This window comes from Sciurus vulgaris, assembly GCF_902686455.1.
Source record: "Sciurus vulgaris genome assembly, chromosome: 3".
NCBI lineage: Eukaryota > Metazoa > Chordata > Mammalia > Rodentia > Sciuridae > Sciurus > Sciurus vulgaris.
This window is the reverse complement of record NC_136463.1, coordinates 113,559,982-113,580,761: the sequence shown is the minus strand read 5'-3', so window position 1 is coordinate 113,580,761 and position 20,780 is coordinate 113,559,982. Positions and strand designations below refer to the sequence as shown.

General features: G+C 39.7%; 1 protein-coding gene across 1 annotated transcript; it reads right to left on the bottom strand.

Annotated features, from left to right (window-relative positions):
• Positions 1-442: 442 nt before the first annotated feature.
• On the bottom strand, positions 443-20,460 carry LOC306657379 (death-associated protein-like 1). The gene is made up of 4 exons (XM_079133318.1): positions 20,303-20,460; positions 11,851-11,938; positions 9,442-9,502; positions 443-732 (listed from the first exon to the last, which is right to left on the bottom strand). Exons 1-4 carry the CDS (start codon positions 20,367-20,369, stop codon positions 616-618), a joined length of 333 nt encoding a protein of 110 aa, XP_078989444.1. The 5' UTR covers positions 20,370-20,460; the 3' UTR covers positions 443-615.
• Positions 20,461-20,780: the final 320 nt, after the last annotated feature.

Genomic DNA, 20,780 nt, shown 5'->3' with positions numbered 1-20,780 from the left:
TAGAACTGGAAAAAAGGACATTTTACGTCAAGTGAAAACTTGGAACATCCTAAAACATACAAATTAAGAGTCACTCAGTGGTAGAGTGCTTGCCTAGCATGTGTGAGGCACTGGGTTCGATTCTCAGCACTGCATATAAATGAATATAAATAAAGGTCCATTGACAACTAAAAAATATTTTTAAAAAGTGTCACACCTACCTTGCATAAGCATTGGCCCTCACAAAACTCAGAGTGCTCCTCTCTAGCCTTTGCCTGCAAGGAAAATTCAATGTGGATGGAACAACTCAGGGTCAGCCACCAGGAGGAGGGCATTGGCCCAGCACAGGGGCAGTGGAGTGGAATAGTTAGATGTTCTGGATTCTTTTCTTAGTCCACAGAATTACATATGTAATATCCATGGGATCCTGACATGCAACAAAAAGAGTCACAGGAATGCATCAAATTTCCAGTTTTGGATGCTTTATTATCTAAAGTCAAAAGGAAAGATACAAAACTTGTTTTATTTACCAAGCAAGTGCACTAGGCCTATGGACAGGTTTGGTCCTTTTTGCTATGCTGTCAGATGCTGGCGGCAGGTGGCCAGGTGGCTGTATTTTACGTCCCATGTCCTCGCTTAACATTTCCGAGGCTGCTGAATAATGTAGATCTTTTTCAGTGGAGTGACCTTCACCAGAGCAGGTGTGGGTTTTTGATGTGCCATGTGCACTGTGGCTGGAAATTTATGGTTGAGCTAAAAGGTGAGAAGGGAAGAAAAGAATAATCATATTGGCCATTTTTGGTCATAAAATATTAAAGTCGTAGAAAGCAATATATTTGGTAGGGAATTTCACAGTTTTGTTGATTTGTTATATAATACCTCTTTTTTCCTTATCATTTCCATCCTGGATCCATGGGAATGTGTTAAAGTGTTTTTTCCCTCTTTAACTTGTCTTGAATTTTTAAAATGATAAAATGTTTGATATATAAGCGAATATATTATATACATGCATTTATATTTATGTTTTGAAGTAACATTTTAAAAAGTAGAAATGAGTAAGTTTATTTGCATTGGTGTTCTGTACTATTAACAATTATTCTGACACTAGTTTGTATTTATGGGTTACTATTATAAGAAGGCCTACTGGAACACTGCAAGAGATCCTGGCAGGGGTTCCATTATCAGAAGATCAGAAATAAAGAGTATCTGGTAGGAGTTAAGAAGAGTTATGGTTATTTATTAGGTCAAAGCATGTGAAATTGCTGTTTATAAGGTTAGAACATCATGACTCTGGCCATTCCATGTGTTTCATTCTAAATAACTGGTGAAGAGAGACCAAGGAATGACATACAAGATTGGGTAACCAAAGTCATTATTAGTCATCTCCATGGAAGACATCTATGAGGAAGCAGGTTTAAATGGATTCAAATTAACACAGACTGGGACTTTTTGCAAGAAGAGGAATTTCCTATGGAACCAAGAGACCTTTTGGAATTTATATTAAAGACAACCTAAAATGAGAAGGATGCTCAGGACTGCTGTGCACCTCACCTGTAGTTTTCCTACGAGGAGAATTTGGACCCGGTGATCTTCTGGGTCCCTTCTAGTTCTTGGTCCATCAATACATTGTAAAAGTACTGTTATGATTTGGATGCCAGGTGTCCCCCAAAGGCTCATGTGTGAGAAAATGTAAGAAGGTTTAGAGGAGAAATGATAAGATTATAAGAGTCTTAACCCAATCCATGAATTAATTCTCTGATGGGATTAAATGAGTGGAAACTGAAGGCAGGTAGGGTGTGACTGGAGGAGGTGGGTCAATTGGGAGTGTGCCTTTGGGGCATATATTTATATCTGCCAAGTAGAGTCTCTCCCTCTGCTTTCTGATCATCATGTGAGCTGCTTCTCTCTGTCACACTCTTCTGCCATGGTGTTCTGCCTCACCTTGAACCCCAAGGAATGGAGCCTGCTGTCTGTGGATTGAGACCTCTGCAACTGTGAGCCTCTAAATAAACTTTTCCTCCTCTATGATTGTTCTGGTCAGGTCTTTTAGTCACAGTAGTGAAAAAGCTGACTAAAACAAGTACTTAAGGACAACACCTTAGCCAGCAAGGAAGGGGTACATCTGTTTGCTAGGAATTTAACTTATCACTATGGAACTTAAATGCATTTTCCTTGACACTCAAATTAAATAAAAGCGAGAGATAAACTGTTCTTGACCCCAGGCATCACATTGTTTATGGTTTGTTTGGGCTTGTCTAAACCAGGGAAAACACGCGTGTCTTACATCTCATCTCAAGTATCCCTGCCTAAGCTATAGGCACACAGATGTCCCTTTTATGTGAAACCTGACTCTAAGAAGGCCTTTCTTCTTGGTCTTAAAAAATTAAACACACTGGAAGACTATACGCTGAATTGTTAACAATGATTATTGCTAAGGGGATAGAATCATGGGCAAGTCAGTCTTTTCCTTTGTCTTATCAGTATTTTTCTATTTATTTTCTTTTGCAATGAGCAGGTACAAGTTGTGTAATAATTAAGCCCAAGGATGGTTTCTGACATCTGAGCAGATTAGAATGGCATAATTGAGCTATTAGTCATAAATGTGCTTCAGAGTCTGAAAAAGAGTTGGGAACTTTTTTTCTTTTTCTTTTCAGATCAGTTATCCTCAGCGCACAAGACATGCATTCTGCAGTGTGGTAAGGGCAGAGGGTTTTGTTTTGTTTTTCTTTTAACATTAGAACCAGAAGGAAATTTAAGAGGTCACTGACTTCAGTAGTGTGTTTCCAGACTGGATGTCATTAGTTGCAACTAAACCAGATGGGATATTTCAGGTTAGCTTTAACTCATTTTCAAGAGATTCCAGGCAGGAAGAATAATTTGGCAATGAAGGTCAAATGTAAGGTAAAAGGGGGATGAGAAAGAACCAAATGGCTTGTTATAACAGAGATCTGGGCATTAGCCATGGTGAGGTGGGGCAAGACAAGCTGGGGCTGAAAGGGACAAAGCCACATGTTGATTGCTGTTCTTTAGGCACAAAAGATGGTAGGTGGAAGCATGAAAGGAAAGGAGAAGGGAAAAGAGTGTGTTAGAACACACTTGCTGCTTAATTCAGCATTAACTTGTTTGGTAACCTCCAAGATGATCTCTACAATTGACAGGTTACATTATATTTTTTTGGTCATTTGAAAAATGGTAGGCCAGGCATGGTGACCATGCCTATAATCCCAGTAGCTTGGGAGGCTGAGGCAGGAGGATTCCAAGTTCAAAGCCAGCCTCAGCAACTTAGCAAGGCCCTATCTCAAAATAAAAAATAAGAAGGGCTAGGATGTGGCTTAGTGGTAGAGCACTCCTGGGTTCAAGTCCCAATACAAAAAAAATTGTAGTAAAATACAACATAAAATTGACTGTTCGAACCATTTTTAAAGTGTATGTTTGGTGGCATTCATTTTATTGTGCCACCATCACCACGATTCATCTCCAGAACTTTATCATCCCAGATTGGTAAACAATAACTCTAACCCTTCCTGGAGACTACCACTCTGCTTTCTGTCTCCATGAATCTTACTACTCCAGGTTCCTCATATAAGTAGAATTCATTCAGTGTTTCCTTTTTGTGTCTGACTTATTTCACTTAGCATAAAATATCTTCAAAATTCATCCATGTTAAAGTATGTATCCAAATTTCCTTTTTTAAAGGCTGAGTGATATTCCAGTGTATGTATGTTTATCTATTTACCATCCCCAGAAACTTGGGGGGTTGTTTCCACTTTTTGGTTATTGCAACTAATACTGCTATGAGCACCGGTATGCAAATTATCTGTTCAAGACCCTACGTTCAGCTTTTCATTATATTCCTAGGAGTGGAAATGTTGGCCCAAATGGCAATTGGGAATTGATTTTGGTAAAGATAATAGTCTGGGACAAACAGCCTATAGGCAGGGCATGGTGGTGCACGCTGAGGCTGAGGCAAGAGGAGGCAAGTTTGAGGCCAGCCTGGGCAATTTGGTGAGATCCTGTCTCAAAATAAAATGAAAGGGTTGGGGATGTAGCTCAGTGATAGAGCACCCCTGAGTTCAATGGTTCAATCTCCAGTCACACACACACACACACACACACACACACACACACACACACACAAACATAAATAAAAATAAGAGAAAGAGAGGGAGAGAGAGAGAGAGAGGAGAGAGAGAGAGGCTGCTCATAATTATTAAGTCACAAGTGTAGAGGTTTTGGGGGGCCAGTAGGAGAGTTCTATAACAACTCTTGAAAATAAACAGGAGATTCAAATTCTCTTTTTCATTCCTTCAGGAATATCCTGATGTAGAAGGGTTTGAGGCTGTGGGTGGAGAGTCCATAAAGCATCTGCCATCAGAATTGATGAAACTAAATAAAATGGTTTGTCCCTAAAAGCATACATTCTTTGCTGTATCAATGGGGATGAGAAGATTTTGTTTTCAAGTCTGAATTAGAGATAAGTAGAAATCACTTTCCAGAGTACAACCTACAACCAGCTGACTGTATTTCAGATGGGCATCTTAACTGGAATTTTCATCATTAGCCTTTGTAAAATGATAGTGTTAGAATGAAAGGTGTTTCTTATTTGGTTCATTAGGGTAAGAAATCTAACAGAACCCTAGGAGAGGAAGAATCCTACGGCCCTGTATCTGCCAGGACTCTGCCTTGCTGTGGCTTCATCACAGGGGCAACATGTTGAACTTGAAAAGCAGATCAAGAGAAACTCCCATGTTGAGAATTTACCTTCATCGTGGGGAGCTGTTACTTCAGAGCCTATATTTTTAGTTTCGCACCAAAAACAAAGGAACTGTGATAAAGGTCTTTATGACTTGAGCTGTGAAGGAAATTCTAGATGTAAGAAAATCAGCAGCATGTTTTGTTTTAGAGTCTGACATTGGGTAGTAGGAACAGACTGCAGCTCTCCCATTCATCTTTCCAGGGTGTTAACTTCCAACTCCAATGTTGGCACTTAAATTTCCACACCCTGTTAAGCAAAGTGCTTAAAACAAAACATTCAGCTCATGTCAATGAAATTCAAGGATACTCCTACGGTGATGTTAATCTACAGAACAAGAAGAACCTTTTTAAATTTGCAGATGTCTTTGATAGTTTTCTCTCCCCCAGGATTCCATTTCACATGCCTCTCACTGACTTTGGGGTGGTGACCCAAAGTCTGGCAACTTGAGAAAAGTAATCCAAACTTTTACCAGGCTTCCACATTCCAGCCCCCTCCACTCTGTAACCCACCTCCATTACGAAGGTTTTAACTGGATACTTTTATGTGCTGACAAGCGTCACAGCTATTGCCAAATTTAATTTTCACCACTGTCTAGAGAATTAATTTATTTGGCAGTATCATTTTTTTCACTCCTAGCCCGAATTCTTTTTATTTATTTATTTTTAAGCAAATGATCAACTATATATCTCAGAGGAGATACATGACATCTAAAATGGTAAATAACCTCTAAGGAGTAGCTTTAAGGAGTAGGGGCAACTTAGTTAAGACTAGCTCTCCCAGGTTTTTAGGCCAGGGAGCCATCAGATTACAGAACCCCTTTCTGCAGGAACATCACATCATGTGGTCAGTCACTGGGGGACATGAGTCCTCTCATGGTTTAGGGATAGAGAGGTGGGGAAGGGCTGGCTGGAGAGGCAGAGAGGGAAAAAAAGGGGCCAGGTGGGAGAAAAAAGTCTACCTGGAGAGTGGGTGAGGAAATTGTGGGAGGGGAAGTTTAGGCTGTTCTCCACTTAGATTTGTACAGTTCCAGCCCTTTGGGGATTATTTTCAATCTCCCAAATCCTAAAACTGTAGTTGATTTTAAAGTAGGATATTCAAAGATAGATAGAAATTTCTTGTCATGACTGAATGATTGATGAGATCCCAAGGATAGGGGTTATCTTAGACTCTTAACATTGTTAAAATAGAAATAAGGAATAACGTGGTTGCTTGGGACTAGACATAATGGTAGCTGAATGAATGTTAATAGATGCAGGGGTCCTCCGTTCTATTCCTGTATTTCTTCTGGTCTCCAGTATTTCTTCTGGTCTTTTGTATGTTGTTAGGTCTCCATGACAATATGTATTATAGGGGAAGCACTATAATGCAGGTGAAATCTATCAAAAGATTGAGATGTATATTTCTATCTCCTTATCTTTTGTGTCTTTTAATTTTTGTATCAGCCAGTATAGATTAGGTAGTATTTTTTTTTTTCAATTTTAAAAATCAAGGTGCTGGGGAGATAGCTCGGTTGGTAGAGTGCTTGCCTTGTAAGCACAAGGCCCTGGGTTCGATCCCCAGCACCCCCGCCAAAAAAAAAATCAAGGTGTGAGTTTTGATAAGTGCATATAATCCACGACCACCACCTCTACACAGGACTATTCATCATCTCCTAAAATTCGCTCCCATTCATTGTAGTTGCTCCCTCCCTCAACCCCAGGCCCTGACAACTGATCTCAACCCCAGGTTGAGGGAGTTTTATTATGAAATCCAACTAAGCTTCAGGCTGAATTATGGATTCAGGGGAGATTTTTCTTTTTTTTCTTGCACACCAACTTCCACGTTTGAGCCAATCACTTATGGTACTCTTGGAACTTATTTTTGTTCCATGTGTTTGCTCCTTATCCTGTGCCTGAGATTCCAAGTGATGGAAGGCTGGATGCATGCCTGGGAATAGAAGCCAACACTTACTAAAGGAGGATTGTATGAAGAACTTTGCATGTATTATGTGACTTCCTTTTATTCTTATAATATTCCTATGAAGTAGATACTATTAATCACATTCCAATTACAGATAAGGAAAGAAAAGCACAGAAAAGTGAAGAAAGCTGCTTAAGGACACACTGATAGTCAGTGACAGAGCCAGCCCAGGAACCAAGCAGGTTGTGGCTGATGTCAGACCTGCCCTCCTGTCCAGAGATCTGCACAGTTTGAGCTACCATCCTGCTCCAGTGAGCACTGAGCTGGGTGACCAAGTTTGGATTTTTAAAATAAGTATAGTTGCTTTAAAAGCATTTGTAATAGAACACCACACCATCTCACTATTCCCTTGTATTTTCTAAATACATCTTGATAATTATTTGGTTATCATTGTTATGTGAGGAAATGGTTTTTCTTTTTATCTTTATTTTTTTTTTTCTTTCAGTGCTGGGGATTGAACCAGAGTCTTGCACATGCTTGGCTAGCTATGTCCCCAGCCCCCCACCTTTTTAAAAATTTTATTTTGAAATGAGGTCTTGCTTAGTTGCCTAGGCTGACATGGCTTGTGATCCTCCTGCCTTCCTTCTTTGAAACAAAGAAGTCATACTTCTTTTTTTAAGTACTGTGGTTTGAACCCAGGGCCACTTTACTACTGAGCTACAAATCCAGGCCTTTTGCTTTACTTTTAAAAATTTGAGACGGGGTCTTGCTAAGTTGCTTAGGACCAGCTGGGGCTGGCTTTGAACTTGCCATCCTCCTGTCTAGCCTTTCCAGCCTCCAGAATCACTGGGATTACAGATGTGTACCACCATGCCTGGGCTAGAAGTGAAACTTTTTATGGAAAGAGAAAGAACTTCTGTTCATAGACATTAGCATAAATGTCTATAAAAGTGCAATATAGGCTCTGGCCTATATTGTAGGACAGGGGGCATTTTGATGCCCTGAGGATGAAGTGTTCAGTGGCAAGAACATGAGAACGAGATGCAGGTGCATGCAGCTTTTGTTACCTGGCAGGGCATCCTCCATCAGCCCTGCTTCTGAAACTGCGTAGCATAATCACCTGTGGCCTCACCCCAACTCTGAGTGGGAGAATCAAGCCCTCCTATGTTAGAAGACTACAGCTATAGCTGAACATCAAGATCTTGCTTTATACAATTGGCCCTGTGACATCATGTATTTTGGACATTCTTTTTCATTTCACTGCCATAAAACCAGTGCTGCTAATCCTAATAGAGGTGCAGAGCTTACTCTGCCCAGCTCTTCTAAGAGCTTCATGTGTATGAACTCATTTACTCCACACAACAACCCTGCAAGCTCTATGCTCTTCTTTACCTCCACTTTATAAAGGAGGAAACTGAGGCACAGGATAAGTAACTTGTTCAAGGCCATGCCCATAGTAAGTGGCAGATGGCACCAAATGGGGACCCCAAAGGCCAGGTGCACAGTTTCTATCCCCTGAGTTTGGCAAAATATTTATCTTAAAATATGGCACTTTGGTATGCTGGTTACTCAGACTCAAGGAACCTAGAGTAGCAAATGCAGGGAGGAGGTTTCTCTGAAGCTCCCCTATTGTTCTACAGGCTGATCTTCCAGAAGGTTCTCAGTTGTGAATCCTTTCCACAGATGTCTTATTAACCAGTGGAGATTGATATTGCAGAAAGAAAGACTAGAGCTCACACCACATCCACGGTCCTGACAGATTTTGCCACAAACTGTCGCATTCTTCAGGTCCATTCATCTCCTCTGCAATTATTTATTCATATTTGAAATTGCCCACATTTCCACTTCCCTTTCCCCTATGCAGCAAGTGCATGAGTTTCTAATTCTCACTGGGGTCTTAAATACTCATTTTTTTCCATGATACTTCCATGCATGCTATAACATTGTATATAATTTTATATAACATTTTCTCTGTTAAATCTGCCTTTTTCAGACTACATGATCAAACCTCACAAATGTGGAGGAAATTTTTAAACTCCCCTACAACAGCAAGTCTTTCTTCTACAGAAGCTACCCTGTTCTGTCACTTCAATAAAAGTGTAGCAGCAGAAAGAATGGTCCTTTATTATTTTAAATATAATGTGCTTGCCTCCTAGAAGTAGAATAAAGTCCCCCTCTAAGCTTACCTACAACATTTAGGAACAAACAAACTATTGAATCCAACAAACCAAGTTGCTATCTACCTAGTAAGATTTTTCTGAGTTTCTTGAGCTACTTAGAAGAAATTCAAGATATAGAAGTAAAAATAGCAATGGCCAACTATGTTTATAAACAGACTTTACTGGATAAACCCAGCTGGTACTCAGTCTTCCTCCATCCTATACCATGTAACCCTCTACTGCCCACCTGTTCCTCAAGTCAAATATTTCCGTATGGGATGCTGAGTTAGGAGGAAGGTCAAAAACTGCTGAATTCCCAATACACAGGTTGTCTTTTATAAAAACATGCCAATGTTTCCCAGAAATATTTGGGATGGAAAAGTGTTACAAATTCAGCTTCATGATTCTCACTTTTTTTCATATTTTTGAAATGATTTATTTAGGAATTTGAGAAAAATAGCTCTTTTTTTTTTTCTTCACACTAACCACTTTATGTTCCTCTGGCAAAAAGTAGATTTATTTTCCCCCACAAGGACATCAAACCACTAGGCTAGGAAAAACGTCAGTGGTCACCTGCTGGCTCACATGGCTCCATGTGTTGGGTAAGCCAAGTTGGAGCATCACATGGTTCACCTTATGCATACTCACCTTGTCCAGTGTGTCATTCAGGGCAGCCAGTGTCTGCATTTTGGCAACATTTGCAATGGCACTGTGAAGATGAAAGGGAACTTCAAACAGGACTTAAAATTTTCCCACTGAAGAGAAACAATTTATACAGAGTGCTGATTCTTTGACTTGGCAACACCTAGAAGAAAACAATCTGCTCTGTATATCCATGTGCTGCCACAAACTTTGGAGTCCAGTTTAATGTTATAATTATCTTTTTAGCTTTTCATTTAACTATAATATATATATATATATGCAGAAAATGCACATATTGTAAATATATAACCTGGTGATTATTATTATTATTTTGGGGGGGTGCTGGGGATCAAACCCAGGGCCTTATGCTTACAAGACAAGCACGCTACCAACTGAGCTATCTCCCCAGCCCCCTAACCTGGTGATTATTAATAGACTATAAACACTAGTTAAACCAGCTGCCTACACTGATTTACAGCCCCAAAGATCAGTTCTGACTATTTTTGTGTTTCATAAAATGAACCATCTATAGCACATACTCTTTTGCGTCTGGCTTCTTTCTCTCAGGCCAAGTTATTTTGGGGAGGGTTTCAATCAGGGCTGAGTCTGCAGGACAGTGTCTGGAAGGGAAGTCTGTGTTTGCCTGTCTGGATAACTTGTGTTGGTTACTAGAAGTTGTTAGAAAATGGACACAGATTGATGGTGCTTAAAATTTTATTTTCTATTTTTTAAAAAAGCTATTCTCCAAGAAGATGTAGGAAGTGTTTGTTTATGAAAATGGGACGCTCCTACCTGGTGCACACACCTGTGTAAGCGATGTGACTAGCAGAGGGGATTTACAGGGAGAAAATGCAGCTTATCCATCAGGGTCTCTCAACACACAGGCTCCCTCCAAGACACCTGGGAGGAGACCTAGCCAGTTCATATTCCTAAGTTTTGCTTATTTTTCTTTAAAGTGCTTCCCCATTCTACAAGCTTCAAGCCTCCCATAACCTGATTCTGTCCATGGTAATTCGGGCAGCAGAGAGAGTTCTCTTGCTGTTTAAGTTTGTAGTAGTCCAATTCCCATCTTTTAATGACTACTAGAAAACAAATGAATTTTCAAAAAGGTTCCAATCACTACTTTATTACTCTCTAACCAATTCCTCTGCCTGCATCGTTCAACTGATGTTAGAATTAATAGTAAGTTTTTCCATTTTCTGAGGTGCAGAGAAACAAATGACCTCTTCACTGGTTACCTGCCTGCGTAAACTCATTCCAAGCCCAGATTCGTCAATGCCTGAGCTCCTGGCTCAGCTGTGGTCATGATAAATAAGGCTTGTGCTTCAATCAGGCCTTAGAAACAGAATAGGCTCACTAAGTCAACAATTGTCTGGTATCATTTACAGCAGGTCCCCACTATTCTAGGATCTGCCCTAGATGCTGGGCGAGAAGATACATAATGTACATGCACTTGTAAGAACTTAGAGCTTCACTTTCCTCATATGAAGGTTATTTTCTGATATCAAGAAAATAAATGGCTTGTTGCTAATGGTGGCAAATCAGTATTTCATTCTAATGTGGCAGGGATTCTAAAAAAATTCCTTCCTATAAATTAGGGGGAAAAAAACCTTAAAAAGTGATTTAAAATCAATTTTATTTGAAAGAGCTGAAGAAATCCCAGTGTGCTTCCTCCATATTCTCTTTCTGGTTTGAAGGGCTGTGACTTGAACATCCTTCCATTAATTCCATTTGAATCGCTCATCAACTGATCTATAGGAACCATCTTAAAATTAAGTCTCTGAAGTGCCCCTCACTGAGTTTCTTGGAGGAACCAATTTATTTCTTTTCAAAATGTACTCATTTTCCTTAACAAGGTGTAGAGTGGTTGGGCCAATTGTGCTTGGGATTCAGCCTGCCACTCTGCTGGGTTCTTGGAATAGCTTATTGTGTCAAGGTCAAGGTGGAAAAAGCCAGGAGAGACAAGCCTCAGAATCTATATGCCTTCCGGCTATGCCAAATATAGTGGCCATTAGTTTCAATAATTGAGAGGTGAATTCAAAACAAAAATATCCATTTATTTTTAATTCAAGAGATTTGCTTCAGCAGAAATCATGTTATGAAAATAGGCCAGCCTAGTGACATTTTAAAGGCTGATCTGAAAATAGGGTAAAGGGATGTGTGTGCCAGAATTGGACACCTTGAAAAGTCGGTAGGAGGCAGCTGGGCTGGCCACTGAGAGGAGGAGGATGGGTGGTGGGTCATTCGGGGAGCCCAGAGAGAGTTTCCATTTAGTAACCACCTGACTGCCAAGTCGCCACCAATCATGACCCCCACCCTACTCCAACTGGCTGCCTCCAAGTGCATAGGGAATTGGATCAGAATTGTTTAACACTCCTCGAGGTGAGGAAGGAGAAGAAATTAAGCACCCCCTACCTTGTTTTCTCCAATCCCGTTTTTTTGGTATGTCTCTCCAAAACTCCGATTTCTTGTTTTTTGGGGATTCGCATTCCTCCAGCTTTGACTACAAACAAGCATCAACACGTTATTCAAGGTAGGAATTTAGATTTGGAATATTTTCAAACTTATTTTCCGAAGTTCTAAACTTTCGTATAAACAACAAAATTAAAAGAAAAAAAATTACTTCCTGGGGAAAAAAGGTGGGGGCAGAGGAAGGGCTGAGGTCGGCTGTTTATGCCCAGAGAAGGGAACTGAGGTTGAAAAAGCAGAAGGTTACACCTTAGATTTGGGGAGGAGAATAACAACATACTCCCCTACGTATTTCACTGAAAATATTTTTTCTTGTTATCACACCAATTACATTCTTTGTGATAGCAATTCACAATACAATGTGACCCTTGGTTTTCCCATGAGATTACCGCTTTTGCATGGCTTGCATTTTTTTTTTTCCAACCAAAGCTTTCAAAAGTCAGAGTCTGAGGGATGAGCCAAAAGTCAGAACTCACAGTGATAACAGGCATTTAATTCAACAGAGGTGCTTAAAATTCCACTGAGTACCCACCTTCCAGCCCAGACCCCAAACCTCAGTGTTGGCCTCACTCGGAGTTTCTAATGAGTAATTAAACTGCATTAATAATCCTGCCATTCAAGAGATCAATTAGTGTTAATTAGGCTACAGATGACCTAACAGCAATTCAAGTGTTGAACAATGTCGAATGGAATCAGCTTTTGAAAATGAACAACCCATTTCAGATTGCAAGTCAAAGCAAATACTTTTTTCAGTTCCCAGGAATTTGCACATCTAAAATCTGACAAGCTCAAATGAGAAATAACTAAATGGACATTGATTTGTTTGAACTTGTTAATTCTTTTTATGGAAATGCCACATGGGCAATTTTCTGTAACTAGTTCCAATAAAGTGAAAAAAAAGAGAACCTCTTCTATTTCTCAATGCCCTAGTAATTTGACTTCTTCATTGTTCTTTAGAAATTATTATTTAATTATTTTGGTTATGTATACATACAGAAGACACAATTCAAAAGGCATAAAATGGTGTGGTCTCCCTCTTAACCATTATTTCCCAACCTCGCAGATCATCTCCCTAGATACTGCTCATGTTACCAGTTTCTTATGTTATCGACAGATATTTTATGCATTATTTTTAAAAATGGTAGCATAAGATACACCTTGTTCTGCATCCTGTTTATTTTTTTCACTTAACCATATATTTTGGAGAAAGTTCCATACATTAATATATCTTCATCTATGTATCAATTTTTTCCCTTGTACTGAGGATCAAACTCAGGCCCTCAGGCATGCTAGGCAAGTGCTCTACCACTGAACTACATCCCCAGTCCCTGTGTGTCTTTCTTTTAACACACTTTTATAAAGAATCCCATTATATGAACATTCTTTGTTTACTTTGCCAGTTTGGGAATGTTGGACTTTTCTTATGTTTCTAATTCATTGTCACTAACAATGTTATGGTGAGTATCCTTCTATAAACATGATTTTGCATCAGCAAAAGTGTATCAGTGGGATAAGTTCTGAGAAGTGATCTGATTAGCTCTGAAGAATATGTGCATTTGGAATTTTGCTAAATTTTGCCAAATTGCCCATCATGGAGGATGCTCCAGTTTATGATCTCACTATTTAACTGTTAGTTCCTTGTTACACTTCCTTTGCAGAATTTACTAGTTATTCTTACTTATTTTTCATGAGAACTTCAGAAACAGTTTGTCCATTCCCTATTTAAAAAAAAATCCTTGGTCATATAGTTTTTTTCGAAGGGAAAACTTATACATTCCTGGTGACTCTCTAAGAACAGTGTGCTTTTCCATTTTCACATCTCCTGTGTTCCGACTTGTTTATTATTAGGTTCATTGTCTAAGCATTCTCATTATTGCTGCTATTGTAAATGGGGTCTATTCCATTACGCTAACAGATTGTTATTATTTGATATTTTGATTTTCTACCCAGGATTTACTGAAGTCTCTTATTGCTCATTATAGGTTTTTTTTTTTTTTTTTTTTTTGTTTTGTTTTTTTTAGATTCTTTCAGGTTGTCCAGATTTTTAAAAAATGACATAATCTGCAAAGAATATATTGCCTCCTTGCCTTCCCCCTTGTTTTTTCCAGTGCTGTGTGGATCACACCTAGAGCCTTGTACACACTTGGCAAGTGCTTTACAACTGAGTTATGTCCCCAACCTGCCTTCTTAATTTTTAAGGGATTGCTTTTAGTGTTTCCCTTTAAACATAACGTATACTTTGGTGGCTTATACTCTCTTCTTCATGTAAATATGTGTGCGTGTGTGTGTGTGTGGGTGTGTGTGTATAATTCATATCTTTTTCAAGATGTTAAGGAAGTAGCCTTTTATTATTATTTATTGGACCTAAAATTAGGAATAGATCTTGAATTTTCTCAAATGCCTTTTAGAATTCATGGATATGAATTCTATGAGTGTTCCCTTTAATGTGGTGTTATGTTAATGGGTGCCTTATTATTGAGTCATACTTGTATTCATAGCATAAACACAACTCGATCACTTAAATTACCATTCTTTATGAAAATACATTGATTACGTAAGCCTCTTAGTAGAATTTTATAATGTTAGATTCATTTTAGAAAAGAAAAAAATCTGCTTTAAGTGTCTTTAAGTATCTTACAAAGTTATCGGCAACAGAAGTGAAATGACATGGAAACATCTTCTGAATAGCCCTGGAGCACAGGTGAATTAAACCAGAGGGTGGGCTTTCTCAGGAAGAAGGTTTGAGGGGGCGGCTGCCCCTTCACTGCACCATTGTCTATTCTGCCAGCAAGAATCAAATCAGAGGTCTGGGCTCAGTTTCCAGTACTCCTCCCAACAGGACTTCCATTCTTCTTGTGACAAGTGCTTTTCAAATATGGTGTGCTGTAATGATGTTCTTGTTAGTGTTCTTTTGTTTTCCCTGATGCTATTGTTTCTACACATTTTCTTCTGCCTTGACTGATATTATCACTAACTATAGAAGAAAAATTATTATGTTAAAATAAATAGAAGTTCAAGATGAGAAGACCTTTGTAATGTTGAGTTTGTTTGGAATTCATTCATTGGAAGGACATTGATGTCTGGGGGTCTTTGGAGGAGATGGAGGGAGTGAAGGAAGCTGTGTCCCGAGGAACTAGGAATCTGGTAAAATCTCTCTTGAAAAAGCAAAGGCTCAGGGAGCTAGGTTACATCTTCAAAGATAGGAAAAGCCATCCCGTGGGGGCGGAAGAGCAGTTCCTGGTGAGGAGATGTCATGTAGTGTCAGATAGCTCTACTCCCAGGATATGGACTGCTGTGGCTTGGATATATGGTTTTGAGTTTGTTCTAAGGGTCCATGTGTTGTGGAGTTTGGTCCTTGTGTGTGGCAATATTGGGAGGTGTGGTATCTTTAAGAGGTTGGGGCCAGTGGGTGTCCTTAGGCCCACTAAGAGGGTGAGCTTGGAAGACATCATGGGACTCAGTCTCCCTCTTACTTCTGTTTGGTGATGTAATCTCTCCCTCTCACACATGCTCCTGCCATCTGTTATAAGGTCCTCTCCCCAGCTGACTAATACTGGTGCCATGCCCTTGAATCATCAGAAGTGAGCTAAATAAAACTTTTCATTATAAAGTTAACCTGTCTCATGTATTTCATTACAGTAATGGAAACAAATGATACAGTGACTTGGAGTGGAATATTTAAAACTCTACTTAGGCTCAGTTTCTGTATCTTCAAAATGGAAAATACTTACTGTCAGGATTGTTCTAGAGAATAGAGGTGATAAAAGCACCTGGTACATGGTAGGCACTTAATAATTAATAGTTATATTATGTATATTTATTGTGTGTTGTTCCAGAGGGTGTATGAAGACCAAATAATGGATGTGCCAGAAAGATGGGGTTGGCTACAGATAACTATGTTATTCAATGTGAAAGATTTCACCTGGTATAATAATGAATTTCTTGACCCTCAGGGTATTAAAGTGAGGCAAGATGTCCTCCTGTCATGAATACCTTAGGAGAATTCTGGAGAATTTGGCAAAAGTCAAACTGGATAATCTTTATTATAAATCCTTAGAGTGGTTCAACTTTTCTCATCTACTGTCAAAATAAAATCCATCATACCCCTTCCTTCAGAAAAAAACACAGGGTACTTAGAGAAATAAATACCAAAAGACATTAAGGAAACCACACAAACACGAGAGTTTTTCATTCCTAAGAACAATAAAACAGACACTGGAGAGGAGGAATTAAAAATCCCTGCCAGCAGATTCCTCCTTCCATTCAGCAGTCTTCGAATCCTCGTTATAGGGGTGTGAGTGCTAATTTAGTGATTTAGGAGCATAGAAAACCAGACCTTGGATTTCCAGAACAGAGTTCCTGTAGCAACCTGTTCTGGGGGTAATCTCCTTGTCACAAATATATGCAGGAAAGAAGCAGACCACCACATCCCTACACTGAGGATGGATGCATTGAAATACAGATTGAGGCCCTGTCCACAGGGGGTGACTGAACCAGGTGGAGCTAGTTTGTGGGAGGGTCCTTTTTAAAGCTCTGCTGGAACATGGTCACACTGGTCTCCCTGGATCTGGATGAACCAGCTTTTACTATCCTACAATCATGTTCTGACCCAATTCACATATACCACATAAGTGCACTCCAGGGCTCTTTTCAAGGTCTCACTGTATCCAAATCAATCTGTTTAAGTTTGTAATCATTTACATAACTCCATGTTTGAGAAATATTGTCTTTTCAACATTTATGGAAGAACAACTGAATTGGGCAAGTAAAATATGAATTGTTTTAACATTTTAATATGACTTAAGTACATATTTTGAATATAAATATTAAGGTAAAGCTTTATGTTCTTTCCCAAACTAAAATGAACTAAAGGCAAAAACTGTAGGTTACTCTTTAAGATGATTTTTTAGGAGCCCTTAATTTTTGTGGGTAAATTCAAGCTTTTTTCCATCTGTGTAAGAATTGTACTTTCATGGTAGATGTGGTGGTTTATAACTTTCAAAATTAGACTTTGCAGTTTGTGGATTATATAATTGTCCAATTTTGCACAGTTTTTGAGAGTAGCTAAGCTCACAACAAGCTGTGAGAAAAATTAGGCTTTTCCTTCACTAATCCATGGAGAACATATGCAAAATGTGGAATGACACAAAGATCTGTGCGAACTCTGTCTTGGGACTGAGAACTTCTATTTGAAGATTTTAAGTTGAAAGGTAGATGTTTGCAAAATGTTTACATTGCATTCACAGCTGATTATCAGCAAACTTTGGGTTGTCAATCAAGGCCCCCAAAACCCTCAAGAGAAGATTGTGAGCGAAGAGAGAGGACTTAAGAGCAGGAGGGGTTTGGCATGAGGCCAACTTTATTTTCCAATCCCAGCTCCACTGCCCTCCAGCTGTGTGGCTTTGGTCAAGTTACTCGATCTCACTGAGTTTGTTTGATCCTCTGTGAACATCATCCACCTGCAAGGCTGCTGCCATGCCTAGTTGTTGTGCTGTGCTGGGTGCACTGTCAGCTTTCAGCAAATGACAGCTGTTGCTGCAGTCATCAGACCCCTGTTCCCTGTGACATTTGGGGCAGTGGGGCTTGCAACCCCTCTCTTCTAACCTCACAGAGCTGCCTGCCCCTCTCCAATCCCTACCAGTTGAGCAGATGGCATAGAGAGAATCAAGACTTTTGTTTGTTTTTAAGAAATGAGACTAGTCCTTATGCAGTTAGGGTCATTCCTCAGGTTCTGCATGTTTCACACTTGACGATACCCCCTGCCTTCAACTTTCTGCTTTCTTTAATGAACTAGAAAATTTCTCTAGAGATTCATTCGAGATCCTTTGATAGCTCTGATTCATTTGACTTAAACCAAATTAAAAAGTGCAGTGAATATAGGACAAACTCACTGACATTATTCTTTCTATTCATTATGTATTTGGCTTCCCCTGGCCACCTACCAATACATATTGTTGGAACTGCTGTTCTTGTAATGGGGTGCTTATAAAACTAAGAGCGAGGCAAATCCAAAGAAGCTGAAGATTCAAAGCATGCTTCCTACAACCCAGGCCACCTCAAGTTTAATAGTCTTGTTTCACAGCATAAATGTATAACCAGGGCTAACAGAGCTGCAATATATTATATTCACGTACATGAAAGAAAAACTGGTAGGCACTCCACATGTAGGTGGGAGAGTTACAGCTGGCTGACTTCTGAGTGGTTTCATTTTTAACTATGATGGGGCAGCACGAGGATCTATTCCACTGATATTTCTTTCTGTTCTGACTACTGCAGGAGCGCCTAATGCAGCTCCAACATCGGGCTGTTTTGAAATTGGGAAAGATAATTTCTACTGACTGCAATGTATTTTACTATGCCTCCATTTTAAAGGGTTCCACCTGCTTGTACCAGTTACTTTACATAAACTCTTTTAATCATCACACCAATCTTATCACATTGATGTTGTTTATTACCTCCCTTTCAGAAATGAGAAAATGAAGACTCAGAGATGTGGAATGAAAGCAAAGTTTGAACTCAGGTCTGATTCCAAAAGCCCTGACATACCTTTCTCATCATATTGCATTGACTTCCTGCTAACAAAAATCAGGTGAAGATTGAGTGAAATTTTGGCACCTATTATTTTGGTTCCATAAATAAAATTTTGCATGATCACAAACTGGTTTAGATTTAAAATACATAGCGAGACCAGCTGAAGGATGAGGCTTCTTTGTTCTCTTGTGCTCAGTGGGGAAGCAAAAGTCTGCCTTCATCTCCATTCTAATTATCCAAAACCTCTTATCTGTAGTGTCACAGTTCATAATAATTAATTGTCATGCCAGAGGCATTGTGACATGCTTGATGGAGTCATGGTGTGCTATGTATACAGAGTAATTAGCAATCATTAGTGGTGGGGACAGAAAGTTCCCAGTGGTTTCATTCAAACTTTCCTTTAGTTAAGTTTATCTTTGTTCTTTCTGTATAAATGTAGTTTAGCAAATCAGTTTTTAGCTTAACCAGTTTTATAAAGGATGAACTAGAAGTGCTGGGAAGAGAACGGTGTCTTTTTATTTTTTTTGTCACTATCTATGTAATGAATTTCTCTTCCAATAATTTGCATACAGTTCCTGGACCATTAGTTAGCATCATTACCTTTAAATGTAATGTTAAATATTGCCAAATTCAATTACAAATATAAAATGGCAGTAGTCTGCCAAAGGAGATTAGGCCATGGTGTGTAGTATTAGAAATCCAGAACAAGAAGTAACAATTCTGACTTTCCAGTTGTGCTGCCCACCAGAACATGCTGCAACTGCATCTGATTTTTTTATTTTTTTGTGTGTTTTTGTTTTTTTGAACTGGGGATTGAACCCAGAATTGCATAACCACAGAGTCACATACCTAACCTTAGACAGGGTCTTGCTAAGTTGCTAAGGCTGATTTTGAACTTGCAATTCTCCTGCCTTAGCTACCTCAGTCGCTGGGATTACAGGCATAAGCCACCATGCTTGGGTGTCTGATTTTGACCCTTTGCAAAGGTTATACCTACCATTGCCTGCCATCAGCCTCTGCAGCAAAGATAATTGAAATAAACTGGGTTTAGAGGTACCAAAGAATTATACCAACAACTAAATTTTGGAAAATAGAGAAAGCAATCACAAAGTGACCAAGCTTTGAAGGTCTTTCTTAAGGAATTGAAAGAATAAAAAAACTAACTAAAAATAGACCTGTACTTCTCAGCCAATATGAACATATGGTTAAGTACAATAAAACCATTTTCTATATTTCAGGGGGTTGCTATAAATAGCATAAGTTAAAAATAAAGACAACTGTGGATGCTTTGCAAAATACCTTGGTAACTACCTTTTCCAGTCAGCACCCCCACCCCCAATCCTTGTGTGTTTATTAAAAAGTGCTTCTCAGCTTGTTGACAGGCAAAGCACATTCCTGCTGACATTTCACAGCCCTAAAACCTGAGGGGGAGAGATGGGATTGCTGTCCTCTGTGCAGAAGCTGGTTTACCTGGGAAGTCAGATGAGGCACAGGCATCTTGGGGAGACTGAGTCTGAGAGCTGTAAACTCTAAGGAGGAAGGTTTCCATGGCAGCAAATCATCCAGGTGTGGATGTGTCACAGTTAACCTGTTACCAGGTTCACCTTCCCTACCTGTTCCTGTCCACAGAATGCCTTATAATTCCATAGATTGGTAGCTTTTGATTCAATGGGGGCCTGACAAATCCCCAAGTGGTTTTATGTACAAGGTAAGGAGGATCAAAGGCATAGGAGGAAATCAGGTGGCAGGAAGAGAAAGCAATAGTGGGTGGATTGAGAACTTCTGCTCTGTTGGGGTGCTCCAGTTGAGCATTGATGGGAAGGGGCAGCAACTGCAGCGTCTGCAGAACAGACAGGTGGGAACCTACCTGCAGGAGGATGCCCCCCTTTCAGCGGGGACAGCAGAACTTGCACTTCTTGCATTTCGTTTGCCATAGCTCCTGCCAGTACCTTGCTGGTGCTGTGGAGGCCAAGTGCCAACTGCGTCTGCCCCACTGCACCCCGGCTTTATGCTTTATACAGGCAGGGGGCGGGGCCCCTTAAGGGCATTACTGAGCAGCAACAGGGCTTGTCACCCAGCTCTTTGGCAAGTTTTCTCTTTGAAGAAAACGCTCTTCTTTCCTTCATCTGGGAAGGCTAGTAGATGTCTTCAGGTTGGAAGGTTGGAAGTTCTCATTTTCTTTCACAGGAGGAAGGGCAGAGGATGTTTTGGTGGAATTCTTTTTCTTTCTATTCTTTCTTCCAGTAAGTACAGTGCACCTACGATGTGACAGTCTCTTTGTTATATGCTGGCATGACAACCAGGGCAAGACAAGATCTTTGCTTCAAAACATGTGTGGTCTTTCT